The sequence below is a fragment of the Leptosomus discolor genome, chromosome 2 (assembly GCF_034619465.1).
Source record: "Leptosomus discolor isolate bLepDis1 chromosome 2, bLepDis1.hap2, whole genome shotgun sequence".
In the NCBI taxonomy this organism is placed as follows: domain Eukaryota; kingdom Metazoa; phylum Chordata; class Aves; order Leptosomiformes; family Leptosomidae; genus Leptosomus; species Leptosomus discolor.
Window position 1 is genome coordinate 120,760,459 of NC_141392.1, and position 17,279 is coordinate 120,777,737.

A 17,279-nucleotide genomic window follows, 5' to 3' on the forward strand; every position below is an offset into this window, starting at 1 on the left:
AACAAGAAGAAAAAAAAAAGAATATAAAAATCCCACCCCAAAATTTGTCGCTGTTGGACAATTACCACCCTGCTGTTTCTACATGCTTGCAGCCTTCGGGTGGCTGAGCTGCACCGAATCACAGAATGGTAGGAGTTGGAAGGGACCTCTGGACATCATCTGGTCCAAGCCCCTGCCAAAGCAGGGTCACCCAGAGCAGGTCGCACAGGATCAGGTCCAGGTGGGTTTTGAATATCTCCAGGGAAGGAGACCCCACACCCTCCCTGGGCAGCCTGTCCCAGCGCTCCGCCACCCTCACAGAAGTTTTTCCTCACGTTCCCCCAAGCAAAACCACCGCGGGGCACAGAAACTGCCCGGCCGCGTGTGCAGGGAGGGGACGGAGGGCGATGCCCGAGCACAGCCATTGCCCCCGCAGCCCTCCGCAGCGCTCCCACCCGCGGGGTCCCACACAGCCACCCCCGGTGGAAGGGCTGGAGGCGCGGGGGGGCAGGGGGAGGGGGGGGCGCTGCTCTGCGCTGCGCTGCGCGGGGGGGGGCGCCCTTGCGCGCTGCCTTGCGCGGCCGGGTGACGCCACAAAAGGCGCCCCGCCCCGCCGCGCCGCCCCACGTGCGCGCCGCCCCGCCGCGGCAGTGCGCAGCCGGCGGCCCCGCAGGCAGGTGGGAGCGCGGCGGGCGGCAGGGCCCCCGCCCCGCCCGGCCCCGGCCCCCGGCCCCGGCCCGCCGCCATGGGCGCCTGCCCCCAGCGCCGGCCGCCGCCGGCCCCCCGCCCCGCCGCGTAAGGCAGCGCGGCTGGACGGGCAGCGCCTCGCCCGCTGCGCTGCGCGGCGGCTCCGGCCCCGGCCGCCGCTATGGGGGCCGCCGCGGTGTGCCGGAACGCCGCCGCCGCCGCCGGCTTCCTCACGGTGAGTGGAGAGGGGGTGGGGGGTGGGTGGGAGGAGTGTCGGTCCGTCCGTCCGTCCCTGCGCGCTCCGCGGGCGCAGCGGCGCCTCCCGCGCAAGATCCGCGGGTCCGCCGGGGCGGAGGCGGGGGGGGGGAGGGCGGTATGTGCTGCAGTGCGGGGCTGCCCGCCCGCGCCTCCGGCCCCGGGGGGGGGGGGGGGAGGGTTGGGTGTGCTGCCTGCCTCGTGGCGGGGGGGGGGGGGGGGGGGGGGGGGGGGCAGGTAGGTAGGGGTGTGGTTTTGGGGGGTACGTGTGTATTTAGGTGTCCTGCTCTCCCCCCTCTCCGCGGCGCCGTGGGGTGGGCGGGTGCTCCCCTGCGCCTTCCCCGGGGGTGCTGCCTGACCCAGCCCCCGCAGCCCGGCAGCGGACACCGGCTGGGTGCGATATCCCCAGCTCCGGCCTCTCCATCCCCGTTTTACTGCAGGCGGCATCCTCCCCCGAGGCTTCATCCCGGGCAGTGCCGCACCTCGAGGTCTGAGCGCATCCTTGCGTCGCCCCCCTCCCAAAGCTCACCGCTGGGCTGGGGTCCGTCCATCCTTCCATCCATCCATTCATCCATCCATACCCGCCAGCTGCTTTTCTTGCCACTCTTTGGACAGGCAGCAGAACTCACCGCCGCTAATTGCAGGCAGCTGCCCTGACTTAACACAGAAATGGTTTTTTTGGCAGGTTCCTCACCTCCAGGTTTACCTTCCCAGGTAGGGCCCTTCCCAATCAGTGCTTTAGGGCTACATCCTGTCTTTTTGGGGAGAGATGGTAATTCGGTGTGTCAGGCACACGCCGCAGCTGCTGCGGCTGGGTTGTGTAACTGAGGAGTGCACTTGCTCTTGAACTCAAGGTGGCTCTTAGCAAGCTGGTGCTGGCTCGACAGGAATCCGAGTAAACAAAAAAATAATCTAAAGCTGGGAGAGCATTAGCCGGGAAACAGCCTCATTGCTTTGAAGGCAAAGGGTAACTTCACGTGGCAGCGGAGCAGCCAGGGTCTGTGCATGGTGCTGGCTGGGTGCTCCTGAGCACCAGTTTCCCGCTGGGAGAGGAGGGTGCTGCTGCGTGTCTGGAAGATGAGATGCTGATGCAGAGCTTGAGGTATGGAGCTCCAGCTGGGATCCTGGAGGTCAGTTGGGAATGGCGGGTATAGAGGGAAGAGAGGGAAAAAGTGATACAAAGGTGTAGGGAAATACAGCAGCAGTTTTGCAAAATGAAGCTGAGACTCTGAGCAAATGTGTGCATGTATTGCTTGTGCACGCATGTACTCAGACCTCTGCATGTGCTGATCATACAAGCAACGAGCTGTAAGACAGGATTCCCATTTGCTTGCGAGCTGGCAGGATGCTCCCTTGGCCATTGGCCAGGCTTTCTTCAGCTGACATCTTCATCTTCAAAATTTTGGGCAATTACCTTCAGCCCCACAAGGAGTTAAAGTCTTTCTAGCCCCATGGAAGTACTTTCAAATCAGTAGTTGGTGGGTCTCTTACTGGTGCAGCAAACCTGAAACCGCTCGGCCGTTTGGTTTTTGGGCGATAGGCGCTCAGCAGTGGATGGACGGAAAGGCTGGTGTTGGTTGTGGTTTCCATTGCTTGCTGTGGGCTTCGGGGACCCGCCAGCTCCCGCAAGGTGGTTTCCAACATCTCCCCAAATGCCCTTGCCTTGAACCTTGGTGATGTTGCCTTGCTTTGACTTGAGGCTTACAGGAGCCTGGGGGATTTCATCTGCTTGGAGCAAAACCGTGGCTGCCAGGGGTGCTTGTGAGCTCTGGTCAGTGCTGGCTGCAGGAATAGCTGCTGGGGTTTCCTTTGTGGGGACCAGATGTGCCGGTTGGTGCTGCTGTTTCAGCATGCTCAGCTGCCTGCGTTTCACTCTCAAGAACTAGTAAAGGGACTGCTGAGCAGGGTAAGCCCCGGACTCTCGGTTTCACAAACCCCAAACCAGCTGAAATAGCTGGTTGTGTTGCAAGAAGCAGAAACTTGCTTTGCTCTTCGATACTCTCTTCACAGGCAACTTTTTTTCAGAGTGAGTAACTTGATCCTTTTTACAGTGGGCAAAGCAGGAGTGCAGGGCTCCTCCTGCTGCAAAGTTATCATAAAACTTCCAGACCGGTTTATTTGTCTTTCTGGGTTTGTTTTATAATTTATTTTTTTTTCCTCCTTTAATGTCGTAAGGGACTTCCCGGTGCTGGTTGGCAGAGGGTGCAGCTGACCTGCCGGAAGGGCGGTGGGCTGTGCAGCCCGTCCCCGACCTGTGCCAAGGCATCGCTGTGGAGTCAGCTGCCATTTCTACCAAATTCTGCTGGTTTTGCTTGGAAATAGTTCCCAGAGTATCAGTTTAGCACTGCTGGTCCCTGCTCACTTGTGGCTCTCTGCTCCTGCTCTTCTCTACTGGGGCCAAGTGCCCTGCATTTAGCTGGCTTTTGTCTTTTTTTTTATTATTTTTTTAAATTATTTTTACATTTTAAAAATTTTTTTTAGGTTTATTGCTGTCTCCCGGCAGGGCTGACAGCGGGGCAGCACTGTACACAACCCAGGATTATGACTCTCTCAAGGTGTCACCCCGTTTCAGGACACAAATACCTGTTGATCCACCGATTTTCTGCTGGTGGTTTGACTCCTTGGGCCACTGAGCGGGTTTGGGTCCTGAAGGCGCCGTTGCATTCCCACCCACACCCCCTGTGTATGTGCCCAGCAAGCTTGTGGGCCCCTAAAAACTATTTACTGTGCAAATTGCTCATCTGGTCTCTCCTGCAGCATGCAGTTATTTGAGAGGGTGATGGAGGCATCAAGCTGGGCGGTGGTGAGGTGGGTCATGCCCGCAACAACTGCAGGAAGCTGCTGGCTTGGGGGTTTATTTGCAGCCAAGCACAAAGGTCCCCTGGTCTGGGCCTTTTCCTCGGTGTGGGGAGGTGAAAATGAGTGTTCCCCAACCTGATCTGCTTTCCTCATACCATAAAACCTCCACGTGTTGGAATAGGTGAAGGTGGCTGGGAAGTGCCTTTGCCCATGTGGCACAGGACATTGATGCTGAGCTGGGGATGCTCTTTGGGATCGTGGCCACCCCATCTCGCTTGACCCTTTTGGCTTCTTTGTCAAGAGCTGCTCCTGCGTCGGGCACAGAGAGCAGCACCAAAACTGCTTGAAACCAAATCTGCTTTTTGGTGTTATCTTACACCGATTGCTTTTTTCTGTGTGGTTTTGTTACCCTGTACACTTTCTTTGGTATTGGAGTAATGAGCTGAAATCCAGTGGCTAAGCAGAGCTCGTTTCGTTACTCCGTTGCTTTTGCCACCAAAACTGGGTGGAACTGAGTGTATCGGCCAGAAAGGGCTGGTTTTGCCTGCTGCTGGGCAGTCCTGAGGATGAGGGAACAAACCAGCAGACACCCCTTTTTGTTGAAGGTGTCCTCCTGCTCCCAGCTGCCTCTTTCAGAGGTTTGAGTGGTGCCAGCCACGAAATCCGGGCAGCTGGCTTTTTTTAGGGACCAGAAGTGCCAATCTGAATCAATAGTGAATGCTCAATGCTGCTTAGCCCTCCCCCGCTGGGACTTGCTGTTGTCCCTAAGCTTGGAAGAGCATGTGCAGCTGAAGATCTGGAGATGTTCAAAAGCGCCAGTGCCACTTTGCTTGAGATAGATAGGGTTTAAAAAAAGCCCCACAAACCCAAAACCAAACCTGGTGCCGTTATGGTAGCACAGGTCCCACTGGCTTTAGTTACCTGGATCAGTGATGGAAGGATGCTGGAAATGGGAAGAAAAGGGAGAGCAGGATGGGACCCGTGGCATGTGCTTATTAGTGGGGTTGTCCGTGGGTTTCCTGAGGTCTGGCTTGATGCAGACGGAGAAATCTGGATCTGAGATGGCAGCATGCAGCTCATCCCCGGCAAGGCAGGAGAGCCGCTGCCTGTCTTGCCTCTCCCAACACCCTGTCCTGCTTGGCGCTGGCACGGGGAGGAGGATGAATAATGCAGGTGACCCCCCACGCAACCTCCGAATCCTGCTGCATCTGGTTTGCTAATTCAGGGTGGCGTCATGAAGATTACGGGTGGCAGGTTTCCTTAGAGCCAGCTAAGCACTTGGTTAAATCATGTCTTAGGGGAGGGGAAAAATAAAATGCATCCTGTAAGCCTTTGCTGCCTGCCAGGGCAGCCCCGCTTTTTAATTTGACGTGCTGTAATTAGCCTGGCCGCTGCAGGATCCTCGTCAGCTCCTGCGGGCTTGCCTGCTTCTGCCTGCTCTGTAATTGCTGCTTTAGGAGGAAAAAAAAAAAAAAAAAAAAAAAATTGAAGTGTTTTGTACAAATCCCGAGCTGTAAATTATTTAGCAGGTGAAACAGGAATGTGCTGTGTGTTTCCAGGAAGCAAGAGACTGCACCAAAAATGATGCGGTGCGGCTTGCGGCTCTGCCGCGGTGGGCCTTCTGCAGAGTCATGTTGTTGGGAGGATTTTTGTTTTTTCCCTTCTGAATATATTCTTGCTGGCTGGTATCCCAGAATAGGTAGCAGAGCAAGAGGCGAGGAGTTGTATAACATAGCCAAGTGATTTATGTGCCTGGCTGTGCAGTTGAAAAGCATTAGGGTCTCTGGTCTTTTTACCTTCAGTGTAGGAAAGCACCTTTGGAAATTCAGGGAGACGTTGGCTTGTTCCTCTCTCCTTCCGAACTCATCCCACAGCTGTTTGAAAATGTGGGTTTTTTTCCTCTTGCCTTGCATGTTGTAGAGGTTGCGTCAGCCTTTCTTTTCATACGCCTTTTGTTCTTGGTCTCTTACCTGTGCTGGCATAACTGACATTAAATCCATGCACCAGAGGTCTTCTGGAGGAAGCAGAGGTCCCGCTTGGTGGATGGAGCAGCCGCGATGCAAGGGAATTAAGGGAATAAGGCCCTGAGATTGGAAATGGGTAAACAGATTCGTAGCCATTATCTAGCCAAGCCCAGCTGGGTGCAGTTCAGTGTCTAAAAACTGGAGACCTTTTTCCTGTATCTGATGCAATGAGGAACCAAGTTACAGCAGAGCTCCTCCGAGTGCCTAAAAATAGCATTGGGTTCTCTGTCCTGTTGCTAACACATCCAGTTTAACGTGGGTTCAGATGTGGTTGGAGGCTCGAAGCAGAACATCCCTTGTGGTCTCACAAAACCTGTGCTTGCACAGGGTCATAAAAAAATCACGGAAGGGCAGAGGGGCTGAGAAATAGTCCGGTTAATGGCTGCTAGCCCACGTTTCATCCTGGTTTGTGTTACTTAGAAAGGTAACTATTTGAACAAGTGCAGATTAATAAATACAGAGGAGGAAAGTTTTACAGGTCAGAGCTACCACCTGCGTGTGTTTTTTGGCTTCTCAGCAAGCGCCTGGCTCGTGCTGGAGCCTCTCAGCCTTGAAATGCAAAGCTGGTCTGAATTCTCCTGGGGTGGCCAGGTAGCACGTACTGCTGAAACACAATTAGCAGTATTTACCGCCCTGGCAGGGTGTCAGTGTAAATGATGCTTAGTCTCTCTGAGAAGTGTGGTGTCAAATTTAAGGAATTATAGCCGTAGCTGGCGATGCATCTGGAGAGCATGCCGCTGTCTGTACCAGTTCTCTTCTACCCTGATCTCGCTGAGCTCCCAACCCTTGGTGTAGAAACATCTCCATGGTCCCATGGCTCTGGGACATCCCTTGTGATCATGCAAGGGAATCACCAGCAGAGAGGGCTCTGGTCGCACACTGTTGTTGACTAATACCTCCTGTCTGTCTTCCAGCTGCTCATGCTCCTTGGCACCACTGATGGTCAGTCAAAGCTGACCTCCGAGCAGAATGCCATCAGCCTCTCCCCTGGCAAGTACCGCCACTTTGACCATGCCACCAACAAAGAGCTGATCTGCGACAAATGTCCTGCAGGAACCTACGTGTCTAAACATTGTACGAAGAGTACCTTAAGAGAGTGCAGCCCTTGTCCAGATGGAACTTTTACCAAGCATGAGAACGGCATAGAGCGGTGCCACCCCTGTAGAAAACCTTGTGAACTGCCAATGATTGAGAAAATTCATTGTACTGCCTTGACTGACCGCGAGTGCACTTGCCTGTCTGGTACGTTTCAGACGAACGATACCTGCGTCCCTTACACGGTGTGCCCGGTCGGCTGGGGCGTCCGCAAGAAAGGAACCGAGACGGAAGACGTTAGGTGCAAGCCGTGCCCTCGTGGTACCTTTTCTGATGTGCCTTCTAGTGTGATGAAGTGCAAAACATACACTGACTGCTTTGGGAAAAACATGGTGGTCATCAAGCCAGGGACGAAGGAGAGTGACAATGTCTGTGGTTCTCCAGCGTCTCTTCCGAACACGTCTTTGACTTCGTCAAGCACTGAAGCAGGTGAAGAGCCCTATGAAGTTCCACCAACCGCTCCTCTTCCCAAAGGTAATGTCCACCACTGAAACGTGGATGTGGTTTTGATTGTGGGATTGGATTCCTGCCCTGGTCAGGGTTGGCTTTAGGCTGTTAAAGGGCAACCTGGTCTAAAGCATGGGTAGTGCTTTTGCTTGCTGGCCAAAAGGGAGCTCTAGAGTGCATCAGGTTGCCCTGACTTGTGTTAAAACGTGTTTAATAACATTTTCACTGAGACTATAGTCGTGACTAGCCTCCTGGCTGGCCTGAAAGGAGACCACGTTCCCTAGCCACTTTTCCCATCTGTGTGTTGTGCTGGCACAAGGCTTGGTGCATTTGTGGCAAACCTGAGCAGGGTGCAGCAGGGAAACTCCAGCAGGACAGGAGCTTTGCTCCACCAGACTGCTTTCCTGATGAATTCACTGCTTTCCTGCCCATGCTTTCCCTGCTGCGTTTTGCCCCATACTGTGCCAGCATATCAGCTTGACCAGGAACCATTGCCAAAACAGGCCTCCAGGAGCCTAGGCTATGCCATAAATTTTTTCTTTAACCTCTAAGATTTCTATTAGTTATCACTGGTGGGGAGAACCAGATTGAAATCCCCATTCTCTTGTTTAATTGGGAATGATACATCATCACAGTCTTTATGGAGGTGTTTTAGCCAAGGCTGATTGCAGTGGGACTCCATTTGAGGTGGTCCTCAGCACTCCCTGGGAAACAACCTCCTTACAGTATCTCAAATGGGGCATTTTATTAAAAAAAATACAACTTCTAGTAGCCGGCACACCTGAGCTGGTGAATACAATAGCAGGGAAGTGCTGACAGTGGTAGGCTCCCAGTGCTTCTCCTTTGTTAGGTCTCAAAGCTTGATATGACTTTGAGTCACTGGGAGAGGACAGGAGGGTGTTTCCTGAACTTTGAAATCAACTGTAGATAGTTGGGAAAACACTTTAACTTTTACCTTGTTTGTATCCTGATCAGAGTGTTTTGGGTAACCAAGTCAGAGGCAAAAACTGGGTTACAGGTGGTTACACCCGCTCTCTGGCTCAGCTGGGATGAGACATGATCTTCAAAAGCTGAGTTTCCAGAGTAAGCTCTAGTTTTTGCCCCAAGAGCCCTTCTTCTCACCAGACTTTGGTCATCCATCTTGCTGGGACCTGAGAGCGGTGGGCTGATTAAAAAACTCAATAAAGGTGGAAAGTAGCTCTTAGGGAGAAGTTTGGTTTCTTATGGTGCTTGAGAAACATGTATTGTTGTTGCATCCACAGCTGCTTACAGTGCTGATAAAAAATTTTGTGCTTCCTTAACACAACCCACTAGAGAGATGCTAAGCCTCTGAATTGTCATGTATTTCTAGCCCAAATACCAAAGTCCACAACTGGAGTAAAACTAATGTTGATAAACTTAAGAAAGAAAAAACAACTCAAAGTTGTAGGTTTTCTGAGAAACACTGAATGTGGGGCGAACACAGATTGACAACATGCCTTTAATAATATTTTTTTTTAATGAGCTGCCACTAGCCTTAACCAACAAGGGTCAATTTTACTTTGAACCTACCTCTGTAACTGTACCCATCTGTTCCCAGAGCCAAACCTCAACTTCACCTCTTCCCTTTCTCACTGCCTGGCGTTGGGTTTCTGTCTGCTGGCCAAGCAGATGCTCAGGCAGGTCTTAGACTGTGATGTGATGCTCTATCCTGTCTCCGGTGCCGTGACGCTGAACTCTCCTCACCTTTTGCAGGTCTGAACTCTTCAGTTCCTGACTTTGTCCCCTCTCCAGTGCCACGAGCGTCCAGCAGCATGGTGGAGCCGGCAGACTACTACAATGAAACCTCTGCCAACGAGACGGTTGGTGCCGGTGGGACCCTCACAGGCTCCGGCACAACCAGCCAGGCACAGAGCTACCGGCACAAGCAGACCAGCCAAGCGCTGGAGAAGCAGCCATCGCTGGAGATGGTGGGGGGTGAGAAGTCCAGTGTCCCATACAGGCCCCCCCGGCGAGGTCCACAGAACATCCACCAGCACTTCGACATCAATGAACACTTGCCGTGGATGATTGTCCTCTTCCTGCTGCTGGTCCTGGTGGTTATTGTCGTCTGCAGCGTCAGGAAGAGCTCACGGACTCTGAAGAAGGGACCCAGGCAAGATCCCAGTGCCATTGTGGAAAAAGCTATTATGAAAAAGTCCACCACCCCCACGCAGAACAGGGAGAAGTGGATCTATTACTGCAACGGGCATGGTGAGCAGTAGTGACTGGGGGCCGTGGCGAGTAGTGTCCTCTCCACTGTCCCGCACAGTGCTTTGGAGAGGCCACCTCCACGTCCAGTGGAGTTGACCGGTTGCTTTTCTGACTTGCTGGGTCTTGTATTGAGGACAAAGCCCATATATATTGATTCCTTAGATATTTCTTTGTCCTTGGCTTGTTCTCATGGTGTGTCCCTGCTCCTGCAGGGAGGGTTAGTGGAGGGAATGTCACCTGCTCGTCCAGCTCCTCTCCTTCACCTTCCCACCCATCCTTGGTAGAAGGATCTTGAATGAAGGCTCCCTGCACTGCCCTCCTTTCCACTTCTGTTTCACACTCTCCTTATTTTCTTGGTGACGCAGGTGTGGGTCTGGTTGTCTTTCGTGTTGTCCTTTTTACCTCACCCTGTCTGTTTCTGGAAGGCTGAGTCATCCCCTGCCTCTTGGCAGCACCACATTTGCAGGTTCTTAGCCCTAAATCCTGACTGCTGGCTTGTGTCTCCAGCCCTTTGCCCTGGCTGGAGCCAGGAAGGTTGTCCTTAAAGGCTGTGTCGTGGAGGTGTGCAGCTTCGTGAGTGTTGTGAGGTCTTCCTGGAGGCTCTGCTTTGTAGTGTTTTCTGTTCCTTTGGTGGGTGACTTGCTGTCGCCTTTTTGATGAGACTTTAAAGGTGACTAGTTGTGGTCACTAAATTGAAATTTGTAGAAATCAATGATAAATTAATGGTGGCATGAACATGAGCATGAAGCAGCCGTGATCTCCCTGGAAGGATGCATGTCTTCCTCGGCAAAGCTGCGTTGGCAATTCTGACCCTGTGCGGAGAGTCGTTATTTTGGGTTGAGGTTGCTCAACCTTAAACATCCATTCACAGTTAACCTTTAGAAGAGTACATTTAACAAGGAGGGCCAAACAAATGGATTGAAAAAAGATTGGAAGGTTTAAGAGAGATCAGTCCTTGATGAAAGTCACCTTTGAGTGCTTAAGTGCAAAGCAAAGAAAGCTTTGAGTAGGGAGACTTCTGTCATCTACTCTCTCCTTCCTGCTGATTAATAGGCCTACACTTTGTTTGCCTTCATTAATGCATTTATAGAACCAGTAAGGTCTTGTTGGAATTAGTTTTGTACCTTCCCCTGTGTTTGTGCTACTTACAAGTTTCCTTTTAACTCTTGAATTCTTGAGGTGCAGTTTCATGACCTTTTTTCTATTTGCAATAACTTTTTCCGATAGCCCCTGCACTTGATTGTCACTAAAATCTGTGGTACCCGAAGCATGGTCCCTGAGCTTATGCTGAGTGATCTGCCACGGGGTTGCAGAACCTCATTAGACATCCTTATTCACGGGCACTAGCAGAAATACTACATGGCTTTGGCCACGGCTTATTGTCCAAAAGTGACTGGTTGTTGCTAACTTTTTTCTCCAAGACATTAATTACCAGTTGGTTGAATTTCTGACACTTTCCTGGTTTTTGAAGCATCTCAGAGCGGAGGCTGAGTTTATACTGGGGAGGGAGTGCTTGAGGGCAGGCACCAGACAAAGTTGCTTGGAGCAGGTGCAGCTCTGGTTTCTAACCTGGTGTTTCAGACCTTATGCCAAAATGCCTGTGCTGCAGCTGGACCTTCTCCTGGAGGCCACGTTAGAACTGCCTTTGTGGGCAGTGCTGTGCATTTGGTCACCAAGCATGATTCAGGTTAAAGAAACCAGGTGGGTAAGAGAAGGTGATATGCGGTGAGGTAATGTTAGCCCATTTATGTATAACCCCACCTCCCAGATCTTGTCATCCTTTAGGGGACATCATCATTCATGGGTCATCATGTGCTTCCCAAGGTGAGTTGTTCTGGTCTTCTCTGTGATTCCTTCCACAGCTGAATTCAGGTAGTGCATCAAATTCACGAGGTATTTGCTAAGTTTTTGCCTTGTCTTGGGAAATAAGCTGGATGTAGCAGCAAAACCACACTTAGGTGATAAACTGGCCCGCTATCTGATCAAGTCTCTTGGGTCTGGAGGCGAATTGCCGTGTTACTCTGCACACCTGGCTGGGCAGTTTTGCCCATCCGTCCCAGTCGTTCTGTGTTGGCATGGGCGGCTTCATGACTTCTTCCTGCTGCTGAATGTCCTCAGTTGAACTTCGGGCAATGAGGGCAGACAGACGAGTGCAAACCAATTAATGCTTTGTCTTGCTTTTAGTGCAGCTCTGGTGTTGCCTAAATTGTGTTGCGTGAAGTGGAAGGGCCTCCTTGCTCATTAGTTCTTACTTGGTGGTGGTGTTCTGTCCTGTCAGATATGTAAATTGTTCTTCTCCATGGTGGTGTATAAATCCCTCTTTGGTTTTCCTGCTGAAATGTCTGGTTCTTAAGACTGTTTACTTGAAACAAGAGAAGATGTGGTGCCATAGAGGAATTGACCTTTTATTTAATAACTGGGTGTGCAGCTAAGATGTATGGCAGAGCTGCAGCGTCATGGCTTAGCTTTCTGCTGCTCCAGCAGTGTTTGTACCCAAACCATGCTTCATCCTGAAACAGCATTTCAGACAAGGGTAAATATAACCAGGATCAAACTTCAGGCTGTGGCAGAGAGGAAATCTTTCCCCTCCTATGCTGCTAATGCAGATCCCTCTGTGGTAGGCAGCCAGAGCAAAACCTCCAGAGATGTGACTACCAGAGCTGCTCCCCAGGTCTTCAGGTGCCAGCCTGGTTTGTGGTTGCACTTTTGGAGGGCAAGCAGTTAGGTTTAAATTATCTTCTGGGGGTGAAGCCCTGGGGTCTGGTGCTGGCAGTGCACCCACATCCATATGAGCTCCCCACCTATATGTTGGCTGGCCATGCCAGCAAGGGGTTGGGGTGTGTTTATTGCTGGGGCAAAGCCTGTGTGCGTAGCTGTCGCGCACAGTCTCCCCCCGCTTCCTCCTAGTTTACCATCTCCTCCCTCCTAATCTTTCGATAAACAGCTTTAACCTTTGAAAGGGAAGACTGGATCTGACGTAGGCACTGCTGCCTCTGCTTGGAGGAGCTGTGCTTGGGCGGCTGCCCTTGCACTGGCACCCCTCAAGACTACCATGGCACCAGACAGACATCCAAGGCTTTGCCTGTTTGGAGGATTTTATTACCAATTGCTGAAACCCAGCAGTTCTGGGTGAAGCATGGTCAGGGTGGCACCAGCACTGCTCGGTGCTGAAACAAAGACATCTTGCTGTGGTTGGGCTCCTTCCCAAAAGAGGAGGATTTTAGCGTGGAAGCAGTGGCTCAAACTCTTGCACAGTTCCTGAAGGCACTTGATGTGCTGAATTCCTTAAATAGTTGAGATAGGTGTGTGATCCTGAACAGTGGTTGTTATCATGGGGTGTTTCACTTGTCCTCATCTCCCCGTGAGCTGGTGTCTATGCCCCATGCTCTCTCTGGTCATAATACATGCCTGAAATAACAGCCCAAACATAAAAATAGCAGTAGCTTGGGAGGCTGGTGTTAAAACTAGACCTGTGTCCTTAACATGGATGTGTTCCAGCCAAGACGGCAAACGCCGATGATTCTCACTGGATTAAATGGTTCAGAGGTCTGGGAAGAGCTTGCAATGACTAATGGCCTGAGTTAGCATCCAGCCTACCTCCACATTTGTCCTCGCGTCTGTCCTCACAACCGGGGCTCTCTGAAGAGCCCCAGGGTCTCTAGATGAGATTGAGAAGGTAGAGCAACACCAACGGTGCAGCTGTGGTTGGAGAAGCTGGACTTCTTGCTGCTTCAGCTGGCTCTTGCATTGTAGCTCTGCAGATGGGAATCCAAAGGGGAAAAGCAGTTCACCAAAGGTTTCCAAAGCAATTATCAGTGTGGTGTCTGAACGACGTGGGTACAGGGCTGATAGTGCTCTGTGGTTTTAACCTTGTATGACTGCTTGTTTGTTCTTTTTTTTTTAAAAAAGATTAAGAACAGCTTACACACTGGAAATACTTTCTTTTCAACAATCCCTTTATTTTAGTAAATACCTGTTTCCTGTCTTCAGCTGTTTCCAAAGGCAAGGAATTGAGCTTGCAGAAACCTTTCAATAAAAATTGGGAATTGAAGCCTGTCTCTTGAACATCTTGGAAATGTCAAATTTGGCATCAGTCTATGCCAAACGCGAAAATGGGCTTGAAACTATCTTGCAGAAATTGCTGGTAGTGCTGCCTTTGACTTTCACCCATTGAGTGATGAAAGGCAAAGACTGGTAAAATGTGGTTTTGGGTAAAACCTGTGTATAGAAGCAGCTGCCTGAAATGATGTGCCAAGAGGCAAGAAGAGAGTTTGGTGACTTCTTTGGAGTTGAAAGACTGAAGAACAGATCTTGGCAGCACTGGCCTGGCACAAGATACCACTTCTCTTTTATTTTTCTTCGAGTCTTGTAATTGCACATTATTGCAGTGGGTGGTGAGAGTGAAGCCAGGAAGCCTCTGGCTAAATAATCAGAAAAATAAACTGTTCTGCAAAAGCTGTTTGCAGCCAAGATGGAGCTGACTGCAGGTAGAAAAGCGTGTACTGAAAATGACTCAAGATCAGAGTTAAGGGGTGATGCTAGAAAGATGGGGAGTGTAGGGTGTGGAGGTCTTGGTTGTGCAGTTGTTGGAATGCCCAGTTGTCAGCATGTTGGGAGCCAGGATCTACTTGGTTGGTCCTTGTATGGAATCATATACTCATTTATGGTTAGTGTTTGAAGGTGCTTATCAGAGTAAAACTACTTGATTCTTTTTCTTTTAAAGAGACAGCACATTGACTAAAAAAGCCCACACATAGCTGTAACCTTTTGTATAGATCTGTCCCCTAACGAAGGGAAGCAAGTGCCTGGGAACAACCCAGCAGGAGATAATCTTCTCATGCGTGGTGTCGCTCCCTATTCAACTACTACCCCAAGTAAGGAAGCTCAGCTGCAGGGATGGCACTTGCAGGTCTATGGGGTGACTTCGGTTGCTACTTTAGGACCCCTTCTTAGTGCTCATATGGGTAAATGAGGTGAAAGCCACTTAGTGTGGTGGCTTTGTTTTGCAGAGGTAGTTTTCCTTCCACCCCTGAATGGGTTGCAGCTTGGTGGCAGGAGCATCACGCTGGGAGGCGGGGTGAGGATAGAGGAGCTGCTGTGGAAATGCACCCCTGGGGACTCTGTCTCTTCTAGACATCTGCAGAGCATGGGGAGGAGCATTGGTGTTAAAAGCTTCACCGGTCTCAAACTGTGGTGGCCTCAAGGGTTTTTGCCCAGATGCCACAGGCAGGGCAAAGAGAGAGAGATGGCCAGCAGCATCTCACAAGGGCAGGTGTGCCCCTTGCTGCTAACGTAATGTGGTAATTGCGGTTACGCTTGGAGAGGAGCAGCCCTGGGCTTGTGTGCAAACCCTAATATGACCCTGGCAGGCAGAGCATGAGATGAGGGGTTAAGGTCTGTCTACCTGCCAAAATAGAGGGACAGAAGGTCTTGGTTCTGTGATTTGTTTGGGTTTTTTGTTTGTTTTGTTTTGTTGGGTTTTTTTTTCCAAAGCAGTTTCTCTTCTGGCATCTGCAGATGTCTGCTGGTCCTCTAGTGTCAGCCTCTGCAAAGTGAGACCCAGGCAGAAAGGGAGCTTGTTAAATTGAAGGGGCAGGTATGTGTCAGGCACCACAAGGAGTATGGATGCTGTGGTACTGCTGAGCCTTAGAACAGGAATGCTCCCTCACTGAAGCTTGTTTGGCTGTGCAGGAGCTCTGCATTTCATGCTATGTTTGCTCCAACACTGGCATGATGATCTGCTTCAGGGTGGGATGAAGCAACTCTTCATCTGCAGTGCAAATCTCTGCCATGGGAGCTTCGGGGTGACATTTGATGAGATCGAAACACTGTCATCCTTAAACTACTCAAGTTTGCCCCAAACTCATCCTTAACCTTTTGGGAAGCTGCGTAGTTTGCAAAGGGTGTATGCAGGAGCTGACCAGGGCTTCATGGTGAAAGGGAGCTTTGGAAAACACAAAGGAGGGAGGCTGCTGTTCTGCTTAGAGAGGAGGAAACCCGATCATGTGCAGGTTTATCACAGAATCATAGATATCTTGCTCCTCAGCCTTACTGCATTAGCAGGCCTGCGGACCGGTGCTGAAGACCAGCGCTTGATCACTTTTAATGGGTGTTGCTGCATGAGCCATCTGTCTGCAGTGTGCACAGGGCTGTGTGAAGCTGTCCTGGGAAGCTGGAATGTTTGCTCCCAAATTTGCCTAAAAAAACCCCAACTGTCCTGTGGCCAAAATTCCTGAGTGGCCCGTGGATTCATTTAATAAGGGTTCTGTATTTGTCCCTGCCTGTTAAGGTGTAGGGCAGAGTGTCAGAGGCAGGGCAGCTCTGTGGGGAGAGGAGGGTTGTCCTTGTAGAAAAACACACCGAGCCCACGTTTGTTTTTTTTTTTTTTTGCCAAAACCCAGCACCAGTTTCTGCACCAGCAGGGCTGTGATTTCTCACCTCAGTAAGGCTCTCACACATAACTCCTCAAATAACAAGACAGATTTTTTTTTTCCCTCACACACCAAGGCTTTATCTGGGGGGTGGGGGGAAATGCAGGAGGTGAATTTAATCCTCGGGTTGGCATCTGTGGGTGTCTGGATATTTATATGGCTCTGGCCACGGCAGTGTGCTTGCTCAGGGTTACCAGCTGTCTGAGAGGGTTATAATGAAGCTTAACTCTGCGAAAGCCGTTTAAAATTTAATAATTACATAAAATACTTATGCTGGCCATTCTCCTTTAAACCAAAGGAAGAGCAAGTCCACTCTGCAGACACCAACGCCGGCGTAGGGAGACACGCAGGGAGAGCACCACTTCCCGTGGTGGTGGTGGGCAGGAGTTTGTGTGGCTCCTGGGAGGGCTGGACCAAAGGTGCTGTTATAGAAGTGGCTTCCACAGAGCGTGTGGTGGGAAGTGAGGTCTTGTCTCATGCTGACCCTCAAGTTTCCAGGTCTGAAACATGTTCATAACCACATGTAGCTGATCACAGCCCTTCCTGGACTTCCCAGTTTGGTTATTTTCCAGAGAGCGTGTGGGAAGTCTTTGTCAGGAGTCCCTTTCCTGCCCTGCAAGACTTTCATTGTTTGGATTTTTTTTAAAAAAAAAACTAAACACCCCACAACCCAAAAACCAGACATCACCATTTAGTGGTTTGTTGCCCGAACAGCACTTGCTGAGGACGTGAATCACTGGCTCCTGGGAGGGTCTGATGCCAACACTGTCCTCCATGGGAAAACTAGAAAATTGCTAACAAGTCTTTGTAAGCGTGTCCTTCTGTCTGGACAAAGGGTCTTGTTACAATCATTGAAAGGTTTGGGTTGGAAGGGACCTTAAAGATCATCTAGGTCCAGCCCCACCCTGCCATGGGCAAAGACATCTTTCACTACACCAGGTTGCTCCCAGCCCCATCCAGCCTGACCTTGAACACTGCCAGGGAGGGGGCAGCCACAGCTTCTCTGGGCAACCTGTGCCAGTGCCTCACCACCCCCATGGCAAAAATTTCTTCCTTTTGTCCAGTCTAAATCTACTCTCCATTTTAAAACCGTTGCCCCTTGTCCTGTAACTACAGGCCCTGGTAAAAAGTCTCCCTTGATCTTTCTTATAAGCTCACTTTTAAGTACTGAAAGGCCACAGTAAGTTCTCCCTGAAGCCTTCTCTTCTCCAGGCTGGACAACCCCAACTCTCCCAGCCTGTCCTCATAGGAGAGGTGTTCCATCCCTCTGACCATTTTTGTGTCCCTCCTTTGACCTGCTCTAACAGGTCCATGTCTGTCTTATGATGAG

At 51.0% G+C, this 17,279-nt stretch overlaps 1 protein-coding gene across 1 annotated transcript in view; it reads left to right on the plus strand.

Annotated features, from left to right (window-relative positions):
• Nucleotides 1–847: 847 nt before the first annotated feature.
• Nucleotides 848–17,279, plus strand: part of TNFRSF21 (TNF receptor superfamily member 21) — a 33,770-nt gene continuing 17,338 nt past the window's right edge. Inside the window, exons 1-3 of the mRNA XM_086461635.1 lie at nt 848–901; nt 6,659–7,313; nt 9,021–9,518. Coding sequence (XP_086317761.1) covers nt 848–901; nt 6,659–7,313; nt 9,021–9,518 — 1,207 coding nt within the window. The remainder of the gene's footprint in view (nt 902–6,658; nt 7,314–9,020; nt 9,519–17,279) is intronic.